General features: G+C 41.8%; 1 protein-coding gene across 11 annotated transcripts in view; it reads right to left on the bottom strand.

The window, feature by feature from the left end:
* Positions 1–23,290, bottom strand: part of DOCK9 (dedicator of cytokinesis 9) — a 311,173-nt gene that overhangs the window by 52,834 nt on the left and 235,049 nt on the right. For 7 of the 11 annotated variants that reach the window (XM_017862044.1, XM_017861984.1, XM_017861993.1 and 4 more), the window contains exons 31-38: positions 21,884–22,062; positions 21,536–21,649; positions 19,252–19,369; positions 14,456–14,589; positions 11,390–11,504; positions 7,481–7,547; positions 6,021–6,068; positions 3,357–3,493 (exon numbers count right to left, since the gene is read on the bottom strand). In XM_017862044.1, the coding sequence (XP_017717533.1) occupies positions 3,357–3,493; positions 6,021–6,068; positions 7,481–7,547; positions 11,390–11,504; positions 14,456–14,589; positions 19,252–19,369; positions 21,536–21,649; positions 21,884–22,062 (912 nt within the window). Of the gene's footprint in view, positions 1–2,758; positions 2,803–3,356; positions 3,494–6,020; positions 6,069–7,480; positions 7,548–11,389; positions 11,505–14,455; positions 14,590–19,251; positions 19,370–21,535; positions 21,650–21,883; positions 22,063–23,290 lie in introns of all 11 variants that reach the window. The other 4 variants (XM_017862023.1, XM_017862074.1, XM_017862012.1 and 1 more) reach the window with 2 other exon arrangements.

Raw genomic sequence — 23,290 nt, 5'->3', positions numbered from 1 at the left:
GTGTTATTTTACATATATTTTGCAAATGTACCACTTATTTGCAAACACATTTCACTAAGTTTTCAACTCATAATGTGGTTTATAGACATGCACATATATACACATATACATGTTCACATACCTACAGTATACCCTCCCTTCTCTTTGTGATTTTGTGCTATCACTCTCAATTTTTCATTTGACACAAATCTCTTCCACTGATACACAATGAGCACAAATTACACTAAATATGTCAATGCCTAAGTGTTCTAAAGTTTATTTTCCATACACCTGAGTGATGGTCCAAACAACAAATCTGTCTTTTAAGGGTGTTTTTCAAATAGCTAAGACTACTTGGCCATCATGGGATTCGGGCATGGGGATTTGCTATCCTATTTCCTATCAAAATTAAAGAGTAAAGACAGGCTCTTGCTGGAGTTCCATGTGAAGTGCCTGTGGTGCCTTCTTCCATGGCCTGTTACCAGTGGTGATGGGGACAGACCTACAAAGGATTCCGTTTCCCATGGGCCTCTGCTGCTCCCTGCTGGTCAAGCTGAGTTCTGACACAGCCTTTCCTACTCTACAGAAAGAGAGGAAATGAACAATGCAGATGTACAGGGACTCTTCCTATTTTTATTCTCTTCCGAAATAAATTAATTTTGGATTCCTGGGGATCCCTGGCAACTTTCTCACATATTGGATCTATGTCATATTGGTTGGCCCAACAGAAGGTATTGTATTTGTTGTTAAATGGGATTTTTTAAAAAAAGACATATATGGTCATAAACTTCCCAAAAAATACCCAGGTAGAGATGTAAACAAACATGTACATATATATAACACACACACACATACATGTTCATGTACATACAGTATGCACTCCCTTCTCTGTGTTTTTTTGTCTGAGTTGACTATTTGGAGCTCAAAGAGCTAGCGGAGGGAAAAGCTGAAGCAACTCAAACACATAATGAGAACTGGAGATATAAAAGAAGGCTGAGTTCTAGGAGATGCAACAACTTCAGAGATAACAGAAACAATTTGGGATGAACAGAAATTGTAGGAACACAGGCGTGGACTAGAAGAATCAGCTACACGCTATTTACTGGCAAAGCAGGAGAAATGTGACTGAGGACAGTGTGCCACTGAAAACTGATGAAAGAGGAGGGAGACAGGAGGACAGGGCTGTTGGTAGCAGGAAGACAGAATGGAAAAAAAACCATGTTAACAAGATGGCTTTTGGCAGCAGCAGCAGCAGCACCAGGCCAGCTGTCTCTCTCCTCCAATTCAAGTTACCACCACAAAACCCATTTGCAGTGGGAAGAGCTGCTACATATTTGCATGGATTAAGGTTATTTATTCACATGTGGACGATTCATTTAATTTTTGTTTTCTGTGTTTCCTAAATGACTATTTTTGGAGGTGGAGCACTGGTGTACTTACGATTTTTTTAAAAGTGCTTCTAAGTTTAGCATTTATTTCAACCAATAGTGAGTTAGCCTCTGTGTTACAGAAATTATCTGAGCAAAGGAGGTCCAACAGATCCTGTTTATCAGTGGGGATTGAATTTCTGCTGCTAAATGGCAAAGAAAAACTAAAAATAACAACATTCTTGGTTTTGTTTCAACTCCTTTTCTGTAAAGCTAGTCAAAGCCCGAACAGAAAAGATGTTGAAAAATCAAGTACTGTAGCCTTAAAGGTATCACTCAATTTGCATTCTACAGCTAAGTGTAGAACTCAGAACTAGCATTTTATGGCTACCAACTCAGCGTGTGGCAGACTGACATTATCTAAATTAAGCCTGGGATTTTAGCAATAGAGACTATCTTCATAACATTTTTGATTTTTTTTTTTTTAAGACAGGATCTTGTTCTGTCACCTAGGTTGGAGTGCAGTGGCATAGTCTTGGCTCACTACAGCCTCAGCCCCCCAGGTTCAAGCGATTCTCATGTCTCAGCCTCCCCAGTAGCTGGGATTACGTGTGTGTGTCAATAAGCCTGACTAGTTTTTGCATTTTTAGTAGAGATGGGGTTTCACCATGTTGGCCAGGCTGGTCTTGAACTCCTGGTCTCAAGTGATCCACCCGCCTTGGCCTCCCAGTGTTGGGATTACAGGTGTGAGCCACCATGCCTGGCCAATCTTTGTAACACTTAACTGTACCTGGACAATCTTCATAATGCCCACATTGCGGGGGCAGAGGTGTGGGAAGCTGCTTTGTTTTGATTCCTCAGGTGTCTTACTTTGAACTATTATTAATACCATGCATTGGGAACATTGCCTTTACTCTTGGCCTGTATTTTAAAAGAGGTGTGAAAATCACAGTGAATAGAATTTATTATTAGACATGATGGAAGGATATTAATAACCATGTATTAAAGATAGCACTTGGAATAACAAATAATTGTTGAAGTAAAACAATAACTAGCTGTGTCATGCTTGGAGAAGAGATGGAACAATTTAGAGAACACAATGCTAGCAGAAATGGGATTTATTATAAATGATCTCATTAATTTTTCAAGTGCTGTATGGTTGATATCTTTCAGGTGTTCTGCTCTGAGAAACCCTTAAGAAGATAAAACACTTAAATTACTAGAAACAGCACACGATGCCTTGTCCCCTCTGCTGACTGATAAAAGTAAATTAAAAATATGCTCCCTTGTTTTGGCAGAATCTCGATTGTGAAGTTAGAAAGCCCCAAAGTTAGGAAGGCAAGATGAACAAAAGGTCTCGGCTTGCAAGTGAAGCGGCCTCGTAAGCAGACTTCAACCTGATTAAATCTTACCATTGTCTACAGAAATTCCAAGCACACTTGATATCTTTCTCACACTGAAAACACAGAAAAAGTCACTTTGTTATTGGACGCTTTTCCACACCCTCACAAATTGATTCATGGGCTTTATGTTTTCACAGCAGTGCAAGGATTAACATCCATTCAGAGCTGGAATGTCAGAATGTGGACGCTTGATCAATTACATGCACGGGATCAGGAGGGGTGAAAGAAATCCATCCCGAATGTTCTCAGAGTCGCAGGGGAAAGCCAACTTAGTTAAGTTGGCTCTAGGTGATGAATCCAAACTTTATGTTTAGAATACTGGAGAACGGCTGGCTATGGACCCAGCCAAGTTTTGTTTTGGGGATGGGGAAAGGGTCAGGCACTTTTAGGTTTCGTGCTGTAGTTGAGCGTGTTCCACATTGTGTCACTCCCAAATGCTGAGGACGCTCCTCCAAGGAAGGGAACTGTGCCATGAGCTCTTCATCCTACTTGCTTTGAGCTGGAAGAAAAATCGAGTTGGTGATGTGACAGGTGTGGCCTGGGGCTCTCCCTTCTGAGATGGCACATGAGATGGCTGGCTGTTACGATGGCATGTCATGGGACTTACTGTGGTTAAAAGTGAGAGAGTTATCCAGGCTGCCCAGCTGCTGCAATCTGGCATGCATCATTCCTGTTCTGTTACGGGAAACAGGCAATGTCTGAGACTTTCGATCATGAACTATGGGTCCCAACCCCTCCTGGTTCCTGCAACATGAGTGAAATGGGATAGAAGCAAAAGTTAGACGTGTTACACCGCAGCGAGACGGGGAGCGTTAGTGAAGCCAGGACATGGCACGAGGGAGATGGCCATGCACTGACCGAGCGGGGTGGAGCAGCCAGAGACACAGGCAGGCGGCAGCTCCCACACACTTCACGGCAAAGCACCTGATGACCCAGGAGCAAAAATCAGGCCAAAGCAGGGACGTTCTTATTTTTAGAAAGTACTTTAGAGATGCTACTCTGAAAAAAGTGAGCATCACTCCAATGCAGTACTAATGGTTAGTGTTCTGACAACTGTCAAAATGTCACTCATCTTTTTGGATTATATATGTTCTGAAAGAGCAAAAGACATGTATTTTTTTTTAATTAAAAAATGCATTGGAAGACACAGAGAACAAACATGCAATGGAAGGGATTATATGAGTTTTAACACCTTTATTCTTACCCAAGCAGGAAGGAGAAGAGCCACACACTTTGTTAAACTTGTCAGCAGTCAAGTAGAGAAAACAGAAGAGTGATTTGGGTTAGCAATCAAACAGCTAACTTCCTGCTGTGTACCATCACCAGAGCAGATGAAAATGAGACCAGGGCTGCAGTGACACCTGTCCCCTGTCCCAGAGCCAACCGTCCCCCTCACTGTGTTATTGTGTGTAGGAGAACAGGGACATGCATGGACTATCATCGACTGCATGCTGCTGGGTGACTTCAAAGTGACAATAAGAAGGCACAGTGTTCATCAAACTGGACCACCGTGGATGGCAAACATGTACAAGGTTCACAGTCTAGTTCAGGATCTGTTTCACATGCAGCAGAGACCCATGGCAATTTTCGTATAGAGCAGAGCATATCTTTCCACAGTGCATGGAGCAAAGTCACACCATCTCCACTCCCGTTTTCCTTGGCCCATCTATTTTTAAGGCAGTCCACACTTTTATATGCAAATATATACAGGGTGCTTATGAAGTAGGAAGATTTTCTTTAAAGAAGTTAAATTTATATCCACTGAAAAAAAGTAAGTTAACCATTTCACAAAACCCGATTCTAAAACATTTTGTTGGGACAGAAATCTGCAGCTTCTCACATTCACCATTTTAAGCTGTGAGGCATTTTATTCTACTTGGCACAATATTCTCCAAATGCCATCTTGCGATGTAGGTGTCACTGCAAAAAGTGAAGCTAGCCCAGCACAGTGCCTTTCTGTGACAGAATTTACTGTTTGCCCATCTTCATGGGACAAAGTCAGGGAGAATCCAAGTCAAGGTAGAAGATGTTGCTGGTATAAGGACACCTTGTATATACTTGCATTTAGTGCTCCAAAACTCAAATATAAAATTACTGTTGTGATAAAACATAAAGCAGTTAAGATTAGAGAACTTTAAGTGCTACCACATTTCAATGAAAAACAGAAAATATTAACAGGAGGAAAATGCAAAATTCTAAATTTGCTTCTTTTAAAAGAAAACATACATGTTTACTTCTTAACATAAAATGTAATTCTGAAAATTTCTCAAATATCCCCAGAAAAGAACAATGTTAACAGAAAAAGAAAATCTTCACAAAGAGCAAGTCTATTAAAAATCTCTGGCCTATTTCATCGCTATAAGACAAAATTGTCGATATACAGAGAAACAAACCTCAATGACAACTACATTTTAAAGTTTTTCTTAAAACATATTTACTTATAATAAAGCTGTTAAAAACAACAGTAAAAAAATATAATACTTAGACCAAGACCCCACTAATACACTAACACAGAATGGCTCACAACACAGAAAACAAACAAACACAGACTTTCCTAATGGCAATGGGGCAGAAGGAAGAACTTGGTAAGGACAAGAAGTGCTGTGAAGAAATGCCCCCAAAGAAGGCGTGTCTACACAGCTGCAAGGAGTTTCTAGGAGGCTGGTTCTGGACAGGAAAGTGGGAGTGACGTGACTCACCAGGGAGTTCTGGCCAAGAACATGGAGCGCTTATCAACTAGTCAAGAGTAGGAAGACAAAAGGCTCCATTTTAGAGGTTTGTGGAAGTCCACACAAATTTGAGATGGACTGAAAACATTCTTTCATTAAGAAAGAAGAAGAGTGGTTAGGTGAGATTTTAGTATCTTTGTAGCTGGGAGCAGGAACAGTCAAAATGACCTTGGAAAGCCAAACAGAGGAAAAGAAATCACTAAGGAAGGAACACAGGAAGAAGAACTGGGGAGAAGAGGAGGGGAAGGAGACAGAACAGAGAAGGAAGGGGAGTCTGGACAACAGGATGGAAGGGTAGCCACAGCCCGCTAAAGGAACACTTTCCAAGAGGTAACACGTGAGATGAAATGAGACTTCGCCTGTAAGAATGCAGACGAAAGACGCTGCCGGGCTCTGCGGTGGCAATCCAAGGGCCTGCCATCGGTCCCCATGGCCGCTTCCTTGAATCCCAACCGCCAGCCGCCACTGATGACCATTCCCACACAATCAGAGCCAGGCAACACAGAAAACAACACGTTTCGGATGAAAACGCCCCACAGTACCTGGCTATGTATCGCTTCCCCATGTACTGGAACTGGTGCAGGCAGACTCTGCAGGCAAGATGAAAAATTATTGGGGCAACGTGAAGATAAAATTATTTTCAGGACGTTATTTATCCATTAACAACAACAAATTCAATATGCATTATGTCTAGCACCAGCATATATCACATCCTCATTCATTCAGAATAGTTTTTGGAAGTCCTCTGGAAAGTTCCTTCAAACCCAGAGAAATCTATTAACCTGTGAGGGAGGCCCCATCTTGTGTAGCTATCAGTGCCGTGGTGGCTGGCGAAAGCAACACAGTGCAGAAGCCCATGACCGACAGGATCGTCCATCGACTCAGGGGTGATAATTCACCCCACGGCAGCATGCCTGGGAAATCATGTTGAAGACCACGCACCCTGTTCCAAGTTACTTATTCATCCTCATTTACATCTATATAAGCAACTCTCCCTTTGGCTCGAATATATGGATTATACACACCAAGTGTGTAGTTTTTAAAAATATATATCTAACAATGTTGTTTTGTGTTGTTTTTTTAAATCATGTATTTAATGAGGTAGTTAAAACAATGTCCAGTGAGCTCCTCTGGTGTGGAACCTCATTTCACCACGTAACTCCTGCCTTTAACTCAGCAGAGGTCAGGAGACTATGAGCCAAGTGTCCACTGAGGGCCAGGCCCGCAGTCTCTCATCTGTAGTTCCAAAATGCATGAAACTCTGAAAACCGGCTTTCCTCCTGAGTTCATGCAAATCCATTTGGCACCAAAATGTGACCCAAAATAGCAGACATAAAGCTACTTATAGTTATGATATATCCAATTATTATGAACAATAATAGTACTGCAGAAATTTTTTATTTTTACTATAGAGAGATGCTGCTGAGATGTTATGGGATATAGTCTACATGTAAATTTTCAGAAACCCAAAAGTTCTGAATTTGGAAAATTATCTGGCCCCAGCAGTTTTGGATAAGGGATTGTAGATTCACGTTGCTAAAAGTAAAGAGCTTAAAAGAAATCAGAAACTTATATTGACGAGCCAAAATGAGATAAAGATGCTACATAAGATTTCACTTTTACTTCTTATATTTTAAAATTATAGCAACTTTTCTGACTCAGTTTCCGCATCAGCTTAAGTTAGGCTCAACTTAGAAAAGCAGTGTCTACCCAATTCAGCTAATAAATTTCGTGTTATTTTATTAAGATGACTTATACACATAAGCAGTTACCTCTCATGTAAAACAAGCACGTATCTGTAATACTTTAAGGGTGACCACTGATCACTGGGTCACAAGCCCTGAAAATATGTTTTAGGGCCAAGTCCATGAGAAAGGGCTTAAGAAGTAAGTGAGGATGTGACATACACGACTCCCCTGGTTCAACTACATAGTATTCGTCAAGCCTCTTAATGATCCAGGAAAAAAATCAAGAGGCAATGATCAAAGAGAAAGCTACTTACTCAGATATTGTAAAAAAATCCATAAGTTCAGATGTTGAAGCCTTGTTCCAATATGTAAACAAAGCATCTAGAAAATAAACATTTACTTAGAATCACAATATATATCATATACATTATGGAGAATCACCTATCGTGAAAATGGGAAGGAACCTTGGAGTGTAGGCCCCTAAACCCTTTCCCTGCCCTCTTTTATAGCTGACCACTCTACACTGGATATCACACACCTGAGGCCTATTCACCTTCAACATGCTGTATTTGAACATTTGAACTATAATTCCATCATAAGTCATCTTGTGCTACATTCTAGCATAATGCTCACTTAACTTATATGTAACATGCTCTTAAATAGAATAGAAAATTCTAAGAATACAAGTGTACATACAACCTAAAGCTGGGCTCTCTTGTCTCCTACTACAGGATCTCTCCCCAACAGGGAATTTGTTGAAAATCTTTGCATATTACACACATAAGTTTGCTCTTTGAGTTTTAACTGAACAATATAGCTTGGATCTATCTCAAGTTTTTCCAACTTGCATAATATTCCTCTATGTGGATAGACCATAATTGACTTAACTAGTCTCCTACTGATAGACAGTTACTGTTTCTGCCCCCTAACTTTTTGCTATTACAATTATGTTTCAGTGAATATCCTTTTATGTGGGTCTTTGCATGCATGTCTAACTACACCTACAGGATAAGTTCTCTGAAGCAAAATGGCTGTACCGAATGGTATGTGCATTTAAACCTCTGTGTGAACCCTTAACAGTTTAGTATTACTGTCGTTTGAGTTCTATCATCTAATAGCTAACCTTTTTTGCATTCTTACATTTCACACTGAGGTTGAGAAATAGGTAAGGAATTTTCTCTTAGGGAAAAAGCCAGAGTCTTTGTGGCCTGAGATGAGCAGAGAGGGTGGCTGTGGGGATGCTGACGGCCCATGAAGACGCATGGCCACAGGCTTTCACTCTACACTTGTCAAGAACAATGACAGGCAGGAATGACATGGGATACAGACTGAGAATCTGTTGTGTGCCAGACACTGTACTAGGTCCTCTCACAATTTCACATAGATTGTGCCATCTAATCCTCACCATAATCTGGGGCAGAAGAAAGTTCTCATTTAGATGAGCTAACAGAGGCTCAGAGAAGTAAAGTAATTCTCCCATTTACCAGTCTGAAGAATCACGGCTGAGTGGGAATTTAAATCGTGTGCATCTGATTCTAAAGGTCGCTTGGCCTATTAGACCAATAATAAGAGTGGGTCATGGGCTTCCATCTTTAGGGGTTTTGAGTTGAGATTCCAGAGGAACAGACTCTGGCTACTTGAGGCTGGCCATCAGGGTAGGGTGAGCCCCCAGGGAGCTCAGTGCATGCTGGAGAGCCTGGTGGGATCACCCTGCAGACCCCTGCGGCCGCCCTCAGCACACACCAGACAAAGCGGCCAGCAGCATGGGCAGTGACACTGCCATTCCTTGCTCTGGGCTCCAGGTATGGTTGGGGAGAGTGGGAAGACAGAGATAAGCTCTGTGAAGAGGGAAATGGCACAAGAAGGACAGTGAGGAAGGGCCCAGCATGTAGAAGGTGCTCATTAAATGTGGAATAAATGAAAGAGTAGCTACACAGTTACACAACTGATTTTGGTTGTCTGTGTGTTAACCATCTCTGGAGGCAATTTCTCCCCCTAACTCATATGGTACACAAAAGCCAATTGTAGGTAGATTTTTAGAGTTTAATGTGAAAATTTAAATAACACTGCTTTCAAAGAAAATACGAGAATACCTTCATGACCCTGTAGGTCAGAGAAGATGTCTTAAATGGGATGCACACACACAAATTCTAATTATAAAGGGAAAACAATCGATAACTTGAAGAAACTTGAGATAAAAATATATTCTGAAGAGGTGGTTGCATTTTTAAAATATGTATATGACTTTAAAGAATAACTTTTACGGCCGGGCACAGTGGCTCAAGCCTGTAATCCCAGCACTTTGGGAGGCCGAGACGGGCGGATCACAAGATCAGGAGATCGAGACCATCCTGGCTAACACGGTGAAACCCCGTCTCTACTAAAAAATACAAAAAACTAGCCAGGCGAGGTGGTGGGCGCCTGTAGTCCCAGCTACTCGGGAGGCTGAGGCAGGAGAATGGCGGGAACCTGGGAGGCGGAGCTTGCAGTGAGCTGAGATCCAGCCACTGCAGTCCAGCCCGGGCGACAGAGCGAGACTCCATCTCAAAAAAAAAAAAAGAATAACTTTTACTTGAATTCAAATGTTTTGTATATTTGTCTTTAAAAGCAATTATGTTCCTATTATAGGTCATATTCAATATTTGAAATTTAAAATAATTTAAAGAAAACTTTAAACAAAGGAAAAACAGAATTATAATGCTTGCTAAACCTCATTATTACCATGAAGCAAAGTTTAGAACTTTTGACATAAATGGGAAACTTTCAACTTTCTAAACCCAAATATCAGACTAAGTGCCCTGTTCTAGTGTATTTGGTCATCATTCAGGGAAAGTCTTGCTCATNAAAAAAAAAAAAAAAAAAAAAAAAAAAGAATAACTTTTACTTGAATTCAAATGTTTTTGTATATTTGTCTTTAAAAAGCAATTATGTTCCTATTATAGGTCATATTCAATATTTGAAATTTAAAATAATTTAAAGAAAACTTTAAACAAAGGAAAACAGAATTATAATGCTTGCTAAACCTCATTATTACCATGAAGCAAAGTTTAGAACTTTTGACATAAATGGGAAACTTTCAACTTTCTAAACCCAAATATCAGACTAAGTGCCCTGTTCTAGTGTATTTGGTCATCATTCAGGGAAAGTCTTGCTCATTTGTTCTTTTTTTAAAAAATAGCATTTTAAAGTAACGAATCAACAGAAGAACGAATTACCCAGTCTTTCTTTTAAGAACAAGCAGGTTTTTCCTACCATCTGAGCTAAAAAGTCAGGTTGTACCTTGGCTGGGGTCAGGGAAAAAAAAAGTCAGGCTGTTAATGCTGCTGAAATGGAAGCTTGATATAAAAGAAATACTATTTTCAAGCAGAAATTCCTTCCACTGGCTGGTTAGTACACACCTCCTGCCCCCAGATATAAGCAGCACAAGAAGCCTTCAGGTTCTCAAAAAATGGCCCTTTGTTTTCAGGAGAGTTCATCCTAATTCAATCACCTTAATGAAGTTCACAGCACACCTTTTAATTCATTGTAGGAAAATAAGATTTTGCCCAGGATGAGAACTGTGACATTGTTTACCGGGATTGTTTATATTACACAGCCGGATACACAGACGAGCTAACAAGAGTTGAAACTGTCCTGTCATACACATTCGCGAGCCTTATGTGGTCCAGATAGAGCATTCATAGTTCTGTTCATTCTTATTTTAAAATGTAGTTGTCCAACCCTCATAATCTACTACGATACCACCATTTCCATTAGAAAACTAAAATAACGTTTCTCCCACTTTGAGCCAGGAATATATACACTCTAAATGGAAGGAATGCTTAGGTCCGCCCACAACATATATTCTAATTCTAGAGACTAACACAGTTATTCAAGTTGACAGTAAGTTTGTTTGGACGAATAAAAGTTTTTTTAAAGTCAAAAGCTATTTTATGTATGTGCTTCTATCTCCTTCAGCTAACATGGTAGGTCCCAGTTTAATATACATTTAGGAAATAGGCCCATTCACATTTTAGAACTCATTTTCCAGAATAAAATTATTAAGGAAATGATTTTCCCACAATAAGGCTCTTATTTCTATTACATTTAGTCAATGAATATGCATTTTTAACAAGGAAGAAAATCCTTTGAAATCTTTGTATCCTTTCAACTTATTACAAGTTAAAAACAAACAAACCAAGTACTGAAACAAGCAAAACAGAAATCTCCATTTTTTAACCTACCATCAGACATGCTCTTTAAGATGTAGAGGAAACACATCAGTAGGCTCTTAATCTCAGACTGGTCAAGTTTATCACAGCGAACCACCGAATTTCCCAATGTGCTACTTTGTTGGTGCTAAAAAGAAAATACAGGTGATTTTTCTATTTAATTACGGGAGGAAAATGTGTTTCCCTTTTCTCCCGTGGAAGAGAAAGATTCTTAGAATCAAGTCAGATCATACACACTGGAAGGTGCAAGTAACTTGCTGACAATTAAACCACAGGCACCCTTTCACCCAAATATAACACACTCAGATGCTGCCCATGGAAGCCCTAGCTTGTCTCCTCAGCACGCCCTCCTAAGGGACAAGCAGAAGGCACAGACCTTTCACACTGGATAAACACAGCTTTAGCTATGCCGAGTAAAACCTTCTGAGATGCCAAGTGTATTGAAACCTCATGCAAGAAAGTATGTGTGCTAGGATCAAGAACAGAAACTATGACTCGGAAGACACCGCACAACCAACCACCTCCTGATGACAACGGCGGTGGCTGAAACAGCAAGTGCCTGTGGTGCTGCTGTGACCAAAGCACCCCAAAGCCTGGAGCCCAGGCGCCGTCATCCAGGGTGCATCATGGGGCGTGCTGTGGGCACTGCTCAGGGAACACAATAGGCAGGTGCCTGCCTGGGACAAACAGGGACACGTCAGCACAGCATCCAAAGTTCCTAAACTGATAAGGTCACTCCATCATCAGCTTAGCTCAACACTGCAAACGTCAGAAAGCTTGGGGGAAACGAGAGGGCAATTTTGCCACTAGGCAGCAGGTTCTCATGGAAAAAAAGCAGCACAAGAATCTCATCATGTGATTGCAAACACAGGAGATTTTAAAATCCCCAATGGGGTTTTCCTATTAAATAAAAAAATTTTTTTTTTTTTTTTTTTTTTTTTTTGTCAAATATCAGAGCAAAAACAATAGTGGAAAAAAAGATGTTTTATTCAAGGTGCTAGTGGCCAATTGAAAATAAAATTGTGTGTGTGTGTGTGTGTGTGTATACACACACACACACACATTAAATAGGCTTAATTAATAAAATATGTGAATATTTTTATTTACAGAAAAATACAAGGGCAATTAGTGGCAAAACTGGTATGGATGTACCCTCTGGCCTTCCCACTTGATCAGAGTCACTGGAGAACTCAGTACTTCCGGCAGTGGGAGAGAGGGTGTTGCGTGCATTGTCTCCTCTGGCAAAGGTGGAATCGTTAGAAGGGAAAAATCCACAGTGACCCGGTTTTTCCTGGCTGACTGGCAGCTCTCCTCCTCCTCTCCAGCACTGCGTATGACACAAGCAGAGTGCCTTCGGAGCAGCTTCTCCTTCTACACACGAAGGCATGTTGGGGTCAAGGGAAAAGTTCAGTACGCCACGACACACCCAAACTGAGCTGCTCGCACTTCAATAGAGCTGCATTTAACAATAACCATGTCAATGCCGGCCATGGGATGTGTGACAAGATCATGAGGTCAGGAGATCGAGACCATCCTGGCTAATACGGTGAAACCCCGTCTCTACTAAAAAATACAAAAAAACTAGCCGGGCGACGAGGCGGGCGCCTGTAGTCCCAGCTACTTGGGAGGCTGAGACAGGAGAATGGCGTGAACCCAGGAGGCGGAGCTTGCAGTGAGCTGAGAGCCGGCCACTGCACTCCAGCCTGGGCGGCAGAGCAAGACTCCGTCTCAAAAAAAAAAAAAAAAAAAAAAAAAAACAAAACCTGATGCTGAGGAAGGATGTGTTCTGGGTGTTTTTGGAGAGCTAGGGATAAATCCCTAAATGGCTCAGCTGTTTACTGGGATGGGTGCTTGTCTGTAACTTGAAGTAACTTAGAAAATCTGTGCCCAAAGTGACACCAATCTACCATGGCTCCAGGTTTAAACCCACACTTTTATCCTTTCCTACAAAGTTCCAAATGGTCTGAGCATTTAGTAGTTTGAAGAAAAAAGGCTAAGTATGACGAGGAAGTGCTGTGTTGTGGGTGGGTGCTGTGTGAATAAAGTGATTTCTTATCCCTGAATTACCTGTATGATCAATTATTCTCTGGAGCTGGTTTCAGACCTAACACCCTTGTGGGTGGAGGGCTGTGTTGGTGACAGTGTCTCCGTTATAAAGACTACAGGGAATTGGCGGGGCGCAGAGGCTCACACCTGTAATCCCAGCACTTTGGGAGGCCGAGGCGGGCGGATCACGAGGTCAGGAGTTTGAGACCAGCCTGGCCAATATGGTGAAACCCCATCTCTACTAAAAATACAAAAATTAGCCAGGCGTGGTGGCATGCGCCTGTGGTCCCAGCTGCTGGGGAGGCTGAGGCAGAGGAGTCGCCTGAACCCAGGAGGCATATGTTGCGGTGAGTTGAGATCGTGCCACTGTACTCCAGCTGGGGCAACAGAGCGAGACTCGTCTCAAAATAAAAAAAAAAAAGACTATAGGGAATTGAGCTGGGCAGCATTTTGAGTCCCTCCGTGTCCAACCCACCAGAGCCATTCACTCAAGATGCTACGCTGCAAACCCTGCCCAGGATCTGAGGTCGTGGAAACAGGAATCAGAGCATTTCAAGGAATGGGCCTCGACCTTAAAGCTCTCATCACCTACTCCAGGTCAGCTGGGTGGTTTAGGATAAAACAAAAGGTCACACTTAAAAGGCACTAGGATGGGCCAGGCGCGGTGGCTCAAGCCTGTAATCCCAGCACTTTGGGAGGCCGAGACGGGCGGATCACGAGGTCAGGAGATCGAGACCATCCTGGCTAACCCGGTGAAACCCCGTCTCTACTAAAAGTACAAAAAACTAGCCGGGCGAGGTGGCGGGCGCCTCTAGTCCCAGCTGCTCGGGAGGCTGAGGCAGGAGAATGGCGTAAACTCGGGAGGCGGAGCTTGCAGTGAGCTGAGATTCGGCCACTGCACTCCAGCCTGGGCGACAGAGCGAGACTCCGTCTCAGAGAAAAAAAAAAAAAGGCACTAGAACATGAAGTACGTTTACTTTGGGCTAAATCCACTGATTACAAGAACACATGTGTTGGGTGGAAAGCAATTACCTTATCCAGGGAATTGCTCTTCTCACTATTCCTTTCTGGAAGGCTGTTACCCGAATCTGTGCTTATGAGAGATCCTCTCGAATCAGCATTTCTCACACTGTTGATGTTTGGAGTTGACGTCGTATATGGAGAAGCTAAATGGAAATCAAGCCAAGAATAAAGTTTTATTAAGACAGAACAAAATGAAGATGAGTACTGAATTAAGGGATATTGCTTTTCTTGCACTTATATTTTCTGTTAGGAAGTTGGCTCACGAGTTGCATTCCATTACTTCACCTTTAAAGAACCAGGTCATATACAATGAGATAAAAAGAAACTAGTCGGAAACATTCAGAAACAAACATCCATGCACTTATTAGAAACCACCTTTGATCGCTAACCGTGCACACCTGTTTCAGAATGTGATAGGATGAAGACTTAAAAAAATTAAAAGATAAATCCACCTACAACTATCAAGTCATGAAATTAAACCATACAACAAACTCGTAGCATTCACACTGATAATAACCACTGAGGAGCCTACCAATCTCTGAGGGGTGTCATGGGGTGTTTTAAATTTTCAAGAACACAGTGAACCGTGACCTTGGCCAGAAGCTGCTGTTTCAGCAGCAGGTTGTGCTGTGCTCCTTTTGAAGACACATTTGTGAAGCTGGGTGTTTGGAGGGCTGCTATGATAAAAGGCAAGTAGTCAGTGAGGGGCAGGAAATGCGAATGGTGCTGGTCAATATGACCCAACGGCTGAGAAGCTGTCAGTGTCCAACAGGCACACACCACCCATTTGTAGTTAGTTGTGATTATTAAAAATAAAATTAGCCGGGCGCGGTGGCTCAAGCCTGTAATCCCAGCACTTTGGGAGGCCGAGGTGGTCGGATCACGAGGTCAGGAAATCGAGACCACCCTGGCTAACATTGTGAAACCCCATCTCTACTAAAAAAATGCAAAACATTAGCTGGGCGTGGTGGCGGGTGCCTGTAGTCCCAGCTACTCAGGAGGCTGAGGCAGGAGAGTAAACCCGGGAGGCGGAGCTTGCAGTGAGCTGAGCTCCGGGCCACTGCACCTCCAGCCCGGGCGACAGAGCGGGACTCCTCTCAAAAAAAAAAATAAAATAAATAAATAAATAAATAAATAAATAAAATTAAACTTTTTTCTTTGAATGTATGCATATTATTTCTTTTAAGTGCCTACTAAATTGTTAGAATGTAAGTACTTGTTAAGTTATTTGGTTCTACGTACCTAATAAACAGAACTGTTGGGTGTGTCTTTTGGCCTAGGGATGCCATGAAGAAAAGTGACACTCAGGGTGCTGCGAATGGGGAATATTTGGGAACCTGCTATAAACAACTCTGGGCAGACAGGAAATCTCATGTGGAAATAAAATTTGTGATGTCCATGAAAAAACAGGATTTGAAGGCAGAAATCACTCCCCATCTTGGTACTATGGAATTTTTAAGGTAACAGGATTGACTTCCTGCTTAGATAAGATTTATTAAATAAATCACACAATTTAAAATGACTCTTTGGTCTGGTACATTCCGTGCTGAACCAAAAGGCGTGCCTCCAGTGGAAAGGCCTGGCTGGTTCGGCAGATGGCATCAGGAGATTTGGACTCTGTGTCTGGCAGCTGTGAGCACGCATTCTCCCAGACCCAAGCTGAAGACGCCGTTACTTGGCACTTCACAACAGGCTGGTCGTTTTCAGATCTCAGGAGGCAAATGAGCTGCCATGGACTGGGATATTTCTAAGTTAAAAAATAAATAAACAACAAAATATAGCCAGCCCCTAGGTTACACCAAAAGCATGTTTGAAAGTGACTTGGTTGTTGCCCTTCTAAATGTGATGGCTAATGGCATAAATTCATCATCTCTCAGGCAATGTCAAGATGGTCTTTAACTCTTTTTTTGTTTTGTTTTGTTTTGTTTTGTTTTTTTGAGACGGAGTCTCGCTCTTTTGGCCAGGCTAGAGTGCAATGGTACGATCCTGGCTCACTGCAACCTCAGCCTCCCGGGTTTAAGCAATTTTCCTGCTTCAGCCTCCCAAGTAGCTCGGATTACAGGTGATCGCCACCAAGCCTGGCTAATTTTTTCGTATTTCTAGTAGAGACAGGGTTTCACCATGTTGGTCAGGCTGGCATCGAACTCCTGACCTCAGGTGATCTGCCCGCCTCGGCCTCCAAAAGTGCTGGAATTACAGGTGTGAGCCACCACGCCCGGCTGTTCTTTAACTCTTTAACCTTAGAAGGAATACCTGTGACATCAAGGTCATAAATCCTTCCCTCTGTTGAACACTCAGATTTATTCATTGCTATCCCTGAAATTGATTCAGTGTTAAAGACCAAGAAAAGAAGAGTCAGGGAATTTGAAAATAGAAGCGGAGGCTTGAATATGTAGAACATTAAGCCTTATTGTCAGCCAGTGGCTGCATCTCCCCAGGAGAGAAACCATGTGAATGATCGTCGCAAGGGACAGGTAAAACCCTGTGAAAAAACTATGGCCTTTTCTGTACTCAGATAAGAAACGCATGCTATCACCAAATTATAATTTTTCTAATATAATCATATTTCATATTTAACGTTGAACAGCATTTGAAGAACACAGAAGTCAAGAAAAAGAACACAGAACTCAAGAGAAAGGTCCTCACTAAAGTAAAATTAGATCCTAAGTTCTCAGAGTTTCCAGCTTGATTCCAGAAGTAGAGTCCTAATTTAAGGCAAACAGATGGAAATGCAATATATCAAAATCAATATGCTTAGTTTGTTCCTATTTTGTATGTCTTTGTGTATGCGTTTGTATTTAATACCCTGGCCCAGAGCATAGCTTTTAAAATCCTTAAATGACACTTGAGTAAAATGAAAAGAAGATAAATTCATCCCTCCTCCCTTGGTACCACTGAGTAGGTGGAAAAAGCAACCCTGAGCCTCAGAATGCTTGCCTTTTAAAATGAATGTAATCTCAGAGTAGTTTTTATCCAGGCAGTGAATCACTTTTAAAACTCTCAGACACCATGCTCCAAAGACATTAAAAAAACTGTGATGGCACATTCTCAGTATGTGTGGAAACAGGATTCTTCTAACAGAGATGTAAGGAGAGTTTGCTCTTGAAGGAGAAGCACCAGGACTAAAATTAGCTAGAAACTCCCTGATGAACAGAGCTGCTAAAGCTGCCAGAAAAAAACTAGTAAACCCAGTTCAAAGATGAGGCTTCCCTGGAAGGTATTCCTAAAAGAGAACAGGGATTTAAGTCTTCAAGAAAGGAGGCAATATAGATAGCCCGAGGATAATAAGCCTGTCGTGGTGAATTCCTATGAAACGGGGATTTGGATTTTAAAATTTAAGAGTGAAAAAGTATTAAGTGAGTCTCAAGTGCTTTCCATAGCTGCACCATCAACCTGGAGCAACTGGAGGCCATGATGCCAAAGATGCGCAATGGCCTATTTCCAAGTTCTAAAGAAGTCCCCAGTCCTAACAAGGTGAATTCTGAATTGGAGAAGAGTCAAAAGAGTCAAACAGAAGTATTCAAACTGTGAACCACTGCAGACCACACCCTCTGAGGAAGGCCCCCTCCCTGCTTCTGGAGCAGTGGCTGGGAATGGGGCAGAGCAGGGCAGAGACAGAGCGAAGGCCCAGAAGAAAGGCAAAGGGAAACTCGTGACAGCAGCCAACATTTGCTGAGCGTTTACCGTGTGCCAGGCTCTGTTCCAAGCATTTTGCATGAATTAACTCTTTTAATCTTTACAGTGTCAACTAAGGAGAGCATAACTGTGAAAAAGACACATAAGTATCAACCAGATTAAGGACTGGTATTATTATTGTAGGATAAATTTGGGCATTGGTGTGGGTTTTCTCATGTTAACTCCTACTCAGTTTCATTCCCTACCTGAAATGGCATATTAACACCACCACCACCGGCAAAGGTAAAGACGTAATCTCAGAGCGGGCAAGTCCTGTGAGTTAATCAGATGAAGGCTGCCATTTATTTTATCCCATTAATTAGTCCCATTATTGGGTAGTCTAGCCACCAGCCAGAGTAGGCTGCTTTCTTTATTCACAACGTGATAAAGAGAGGGAGAAATAAAGACTGAAGAAGTCTGTGAGCACCTGTGACAATTCTTGGAAGATATATACACACACACACACACACACACACACACACACACACACACACACACATATATGTAAACTGCTATCTCTGAGAAAAAGCTAGCACAGAAGTTCAATTAGTCAGAATATTAATAAGTACATTATGTCCGGTATTTTCTTATGGAGAAAGTATTTGAATTTTGATTTGTGTCAAGTGTTTTCTCTCAGAGGGGCTGCTCTTCTGTTATTTCACACATTAAAAGTCTTGTGGGACAGATTTTGAAAACTGATTTTAGGATTGAATTCTAGCCATAAACTGCTATGTTCTTTAGGAATTACTATGTCATATTTCATCAAAATCGCTAACACTACAAATCAGTGTTCCCCTCCCCCTACCACCTGCAAAAATATTCCTTAACAGTATACACAGTCCAATTAAGATTTAAAATGAAAACTCAACAAATGTTGAACAAAAAGCAAACAGTGCAAGCCTGTGATTAACTGTATGATCCTGAGGAGTCGCAGGCATCCGGGACCTTTATTTCAGGGCGTGACTGAGGGGTTTCAGTTGTTGATTATCACAAACAGGAAAAGAATACCCAGGGCAGAAACTCAGACTTCAAGGTCCTACCACACAAGTGTGACACGTTCACCAACTATCGGCTCCAAGACACTTTCAGAGTGATGGCGGAGAGAAGCCCACAAGAGCATGGAGCATTACCAATGCCGGAGATGGCGCCCAGCAGGTCCTTGTGCAGGCTGTTGTCCAGGGTGCTTCCCTTCTGTGGTGTCACCAGCGGATTCACAGCTGGCAGAGCCAGGGATTCGTCCTTCATAGACTGTCAAGGGGAGGAAAGCAGAAACAATCAAAGATGTCTGGAGAGGATTCCTCCCCTGTTCTTGGAAGTGCCAGGGCCAAGTGCAGCACCAAGACAGCCTGATGCATTCAACGTGCCTGCCTGCATGGGAGAAGCAGCCTTGAGGTGTGGGCGAGGGAGGAGGGTGGGATGGGTCAGAGTGGGAACAGGGAGCATGGGATATGGATGCTGGGTGGGGGTGGGGGAGAGAAATCACGTTCCATAAAGTCTTATTTCTCTTTCCCCAGCATTTCTAACATCTTTCCCTTTCCAGAGCTCTGATGCCCAACATTTCCTTAGATTATTCTTTTTTTTTCCTTCAGAGAAAACCTCCCCTGCTCTTTCTAACTGGAATGTTGGTTCTTATCTATAATGCGGGGAATTACGACGACAGCAGCAATGACAGTCTCTAGATGTTCGTAGCATCATGTGAACTTCAGTGGAGAAATCATACTAATTTTGAAGTTAGGTCAAAAAACGGATTTCACTTTGGTGAAAGTGTTCATTTTTGTTAGGACTGGAACAGTTCAGAGAGGTCACATTCTACTCTGAATTACTCTGGTTTGAAAAACAGACAGGGTTAGAGAATACATGTGTGAAATGCAATGTTGTACAGGGTGAGATAAGCGAGGTACGCTTAGGATAGAGAGAGTTTCTGCCCTTTAGAGCAGCCACACATGCACAAAACCTATACATATGGCTCATCTCAGTGTAATGTTATTTAGGAACGTAATTGGAGGTGAAGAAGTAGTGTAAAAATGGGACACTGCATCACTGTTGGGGTGGGAGGGAGGGACAGAAACATATATGACACTCTGCAAGTGTACACCCATAATGACAAGGTGGGAAGATGAACAACCAAGCCAGTTCATGAGACCAGAGTACCAGGGAAAGAGGAAATGCTAAAATAACATGTGCTGAAATTCATAGCAGATAAGCCCTCTGAGGCCAAGACAGAATCAGAAAGAGGAGTGCTGGTTTTAGATTGTAAAACTCTCATAAACTTTATTAATTAAAAATTATTATAGGTTAACATTTAAAAGTCTTTTGCAACTGAAATGTGAAGGAAATTTGATAGTGATAATGCTTTGAAAAGCTGAACTGCAAGATGATTCCAGGAATCCTTTTAAAAAACAATCATATCAAAGGTACCAAAGACTGAGTAAAAAAAAGTAAAATCATCTCTAACCAAAACTTTTGAGATAATTTCTGGGGTCATCTCTCTGTTGACTCAATTTCATCAGGAGAACATGGTTTTCATACTTATTTTTTAACAAAAATTGAAGGTTTAGTGATTGACCCCATCTTAGCCAGGAATGCAACTTACTAGGAGTCGCACTGGCAAAATAAAAGGGGGTGTGTACTGAGTTGAGTAGTGTCCCCCAACAAATTCATGTCTACCTGGACTTCAGAATGTACCCTTATTTGGAAATAGGATCTTTCCATTCTATATCTAAGATGTAAGTTAAGATGAGGTCATACTGGGTGGACCCTAAACCCAATCACTAGTGTCCTTATAAGAAGAGGAGATGGGGCCAGGTGCGGCGGCTCACGCCTGTAATCTCGGCACTTTGGGAGGCCAAAGTGGGCGGATTGAGAGGTCAGGAGTTCAAGACCAGTCTGGCCAACATGGTGAAACCCTCTCTCTACTAAAAATACAAAAAAACTAGCTGGATGTGGTGGTGGGTGCCTGTGGTCCCAGCTACTTGGGAAACTCAGGCAGGAGAATTGCTTAAACTCAGGAGGTGGAGGTTGCAGTGAGCCGAGACTGTGCCACGGCACTCCAGTCTGGGCAACAGAGCAAGACTCTATCTTGGAAAAGAAAGAAGAGGAGAGGGACACAGAGGCACAGATAAACACCATGGAGAAGGGACACCAAGTGAGGGTAGAGGCAGAGACTGGTGCGAAGCCACCACAAGCCAGAGAGCACCCAGGATCGCCTGCAGCGTCAGCAGCTGTGAGAGAAGCACGGCCCAGACTCCGCCCCAGGAGCCTCCGGTAAGAACCGACCCCACTGACACCTTGATTTTGGACTTCTGGCCTCCTGACTGGGAGAGCATAAACTGCTGCTGCTCTAGGCCACCCAGCTTATGGCGCTTTGTCCTGGGACCCAATACAGGCTGAATTGACGTGACCACACTTACGTACCATGCCGGCATTCACGGGGAAAGGTGACACATCCTTCACATTGATCCGCTGGACGTTTTCAATCAACAGACCAAACAGAGGCAGGTAGAGGGTGGCTATCCTTGCCTGATGACTCTGAAAAGACACACATGGTAAGTTTGACCCAGGATTCTGAGAACTGAACTAAGTTGTCACTGACCATCTCCTTTATTTGGATCTTTCCTATAAAGACAGATATTTGATGTTAGTCCCAAAACAGAGCAAAGTTTTAGTGCTGTTACCATGAATTTTCTAATTGATTACTTTCTTTACACCACTTAAAATAAAGGACATTATCAATACACATTCCTTCCATTGAGGACCACTCACCCTTGAAGCATATCTGTCATCAAAAGAATGCTTTATCAGCAGGTTCTTGAGCACACTGATGGCGATCAGACGGACCTCCCGGAACTCCTGGAGGGCTGTCCCCACCTCCCTCAGTAACAGTCCCACCAAGAAGTGGTTTCTGCAGAACTCATCTGTTAATGAGTAGTCAAGCTGGAGGTCTGAAATGAGGATAGAAACTACTTGAGGTAGGAAAGATGCAATGTTCTTTGAATAAAAAAAAAAAAAAAAAAAACTAAGACCCATCCTCTGCATTCAGTCCACCCTGGGTGTCAAGAGATGATTAGACTTGGCTTCAAATGAGAAAGGATCAATTCTACAAGGCTGCTCTACTTCTTAGCACATGAGAATCTTAAATGAAAACCAAATTTAAATACAATTAAGTGCACTGGATTTTGGAACATATTGCATCCTACATAATTAAATTAGTGAACAGTTTAAGTACCAATTTTAGACTAGAGCACAGCATATGTTACATTAAAAATATAACTTTGTTAGCGACAAAGTTAAAAACGTTATACTAGCTAACAGAATTGTATAAGAGCAGTTTGTGCATAACAAACATGTAATTAAATAATAAACATACATGGCTTATTAAAATGTTATTTACTATATGAGTTCATATATTCCTTTCCTGGTCATTAATGCCTATATATTCCATTAAAACCCAATGTATTTAAAATAAACAAATTAATACATAACCTACTTATTCTGCTATCTCTGAATGAAGAACTTATTTAACGCAGTATTTCCTAAGATATTCTCCTAATATTTCTCCACCTCTGAAAACAAATATAAATTTAATATAAGCTAAAATTAAAATGGAGAAAGCATCAAACCAAACTGGTAAATCACCAGCAAGCTAAATGACAAAATTGAGAGCTCTTCTGGAAACTAGATAGGAGCAAACATGAACTCTACTCTGGAAGGATACATAAAAACAGCTGAACATCACTCTGAAGATGAAATACACATTTCAGGAAGCTGAAGCTAGGTTGTGAATTGTCAGACTGACTCCATTATTAAAGGAAAGTCTATAGATCTCTCCCTTTGCCTTTCATCCCGTATCAGATAGCTACTAACTAAATCTACCCAAAATACGGACACAAGTTCTACGAAACCCTTTAGTAGAAGGGGGGGAGCAGTCATTTTCTAGATTAATTATGTTCATTGTTTATGATTATTTCACCTAGTTTATCCAAACTATAAGTCATAGCTTGAGTTCACATAAATCTCTTAGAAGAAACTACTTATGGGTTTAACTGTGTGTGTGCTCACACATCTGTGCTTGTGTGTATGAATGTGCATGAGAAATTACATGGTCTGGATGTGTGTCCCCTCTGAATCTCATGCTGAAATTTGATACCCATTGTTGGAGGTGGGGCCTGG

The sequence above is a fragment of the Rhinopithecus bieti genome, unplaced genomic scaffold (assembly GCF_001698545.2).
Source record: "Rhinopithecus bieti isolate Rb0 unplaced genomic scaffold, ASM169854v2 scaffold_2254, whole genome shotgun sequence".
NCBI classification, from domain to species: domain Eukaryota; kingdom Metazoa; phylum Chordata; class Mammalia; order Primates; family Cercopithecidae; genus Rhinopithecus; species Rhinopithecus bieti.
The sequence above is the reverse complement of the archived record's forward strand: the minus strand, read 5'-3'. Positions and strand labels throughout refer to the sequence as shown.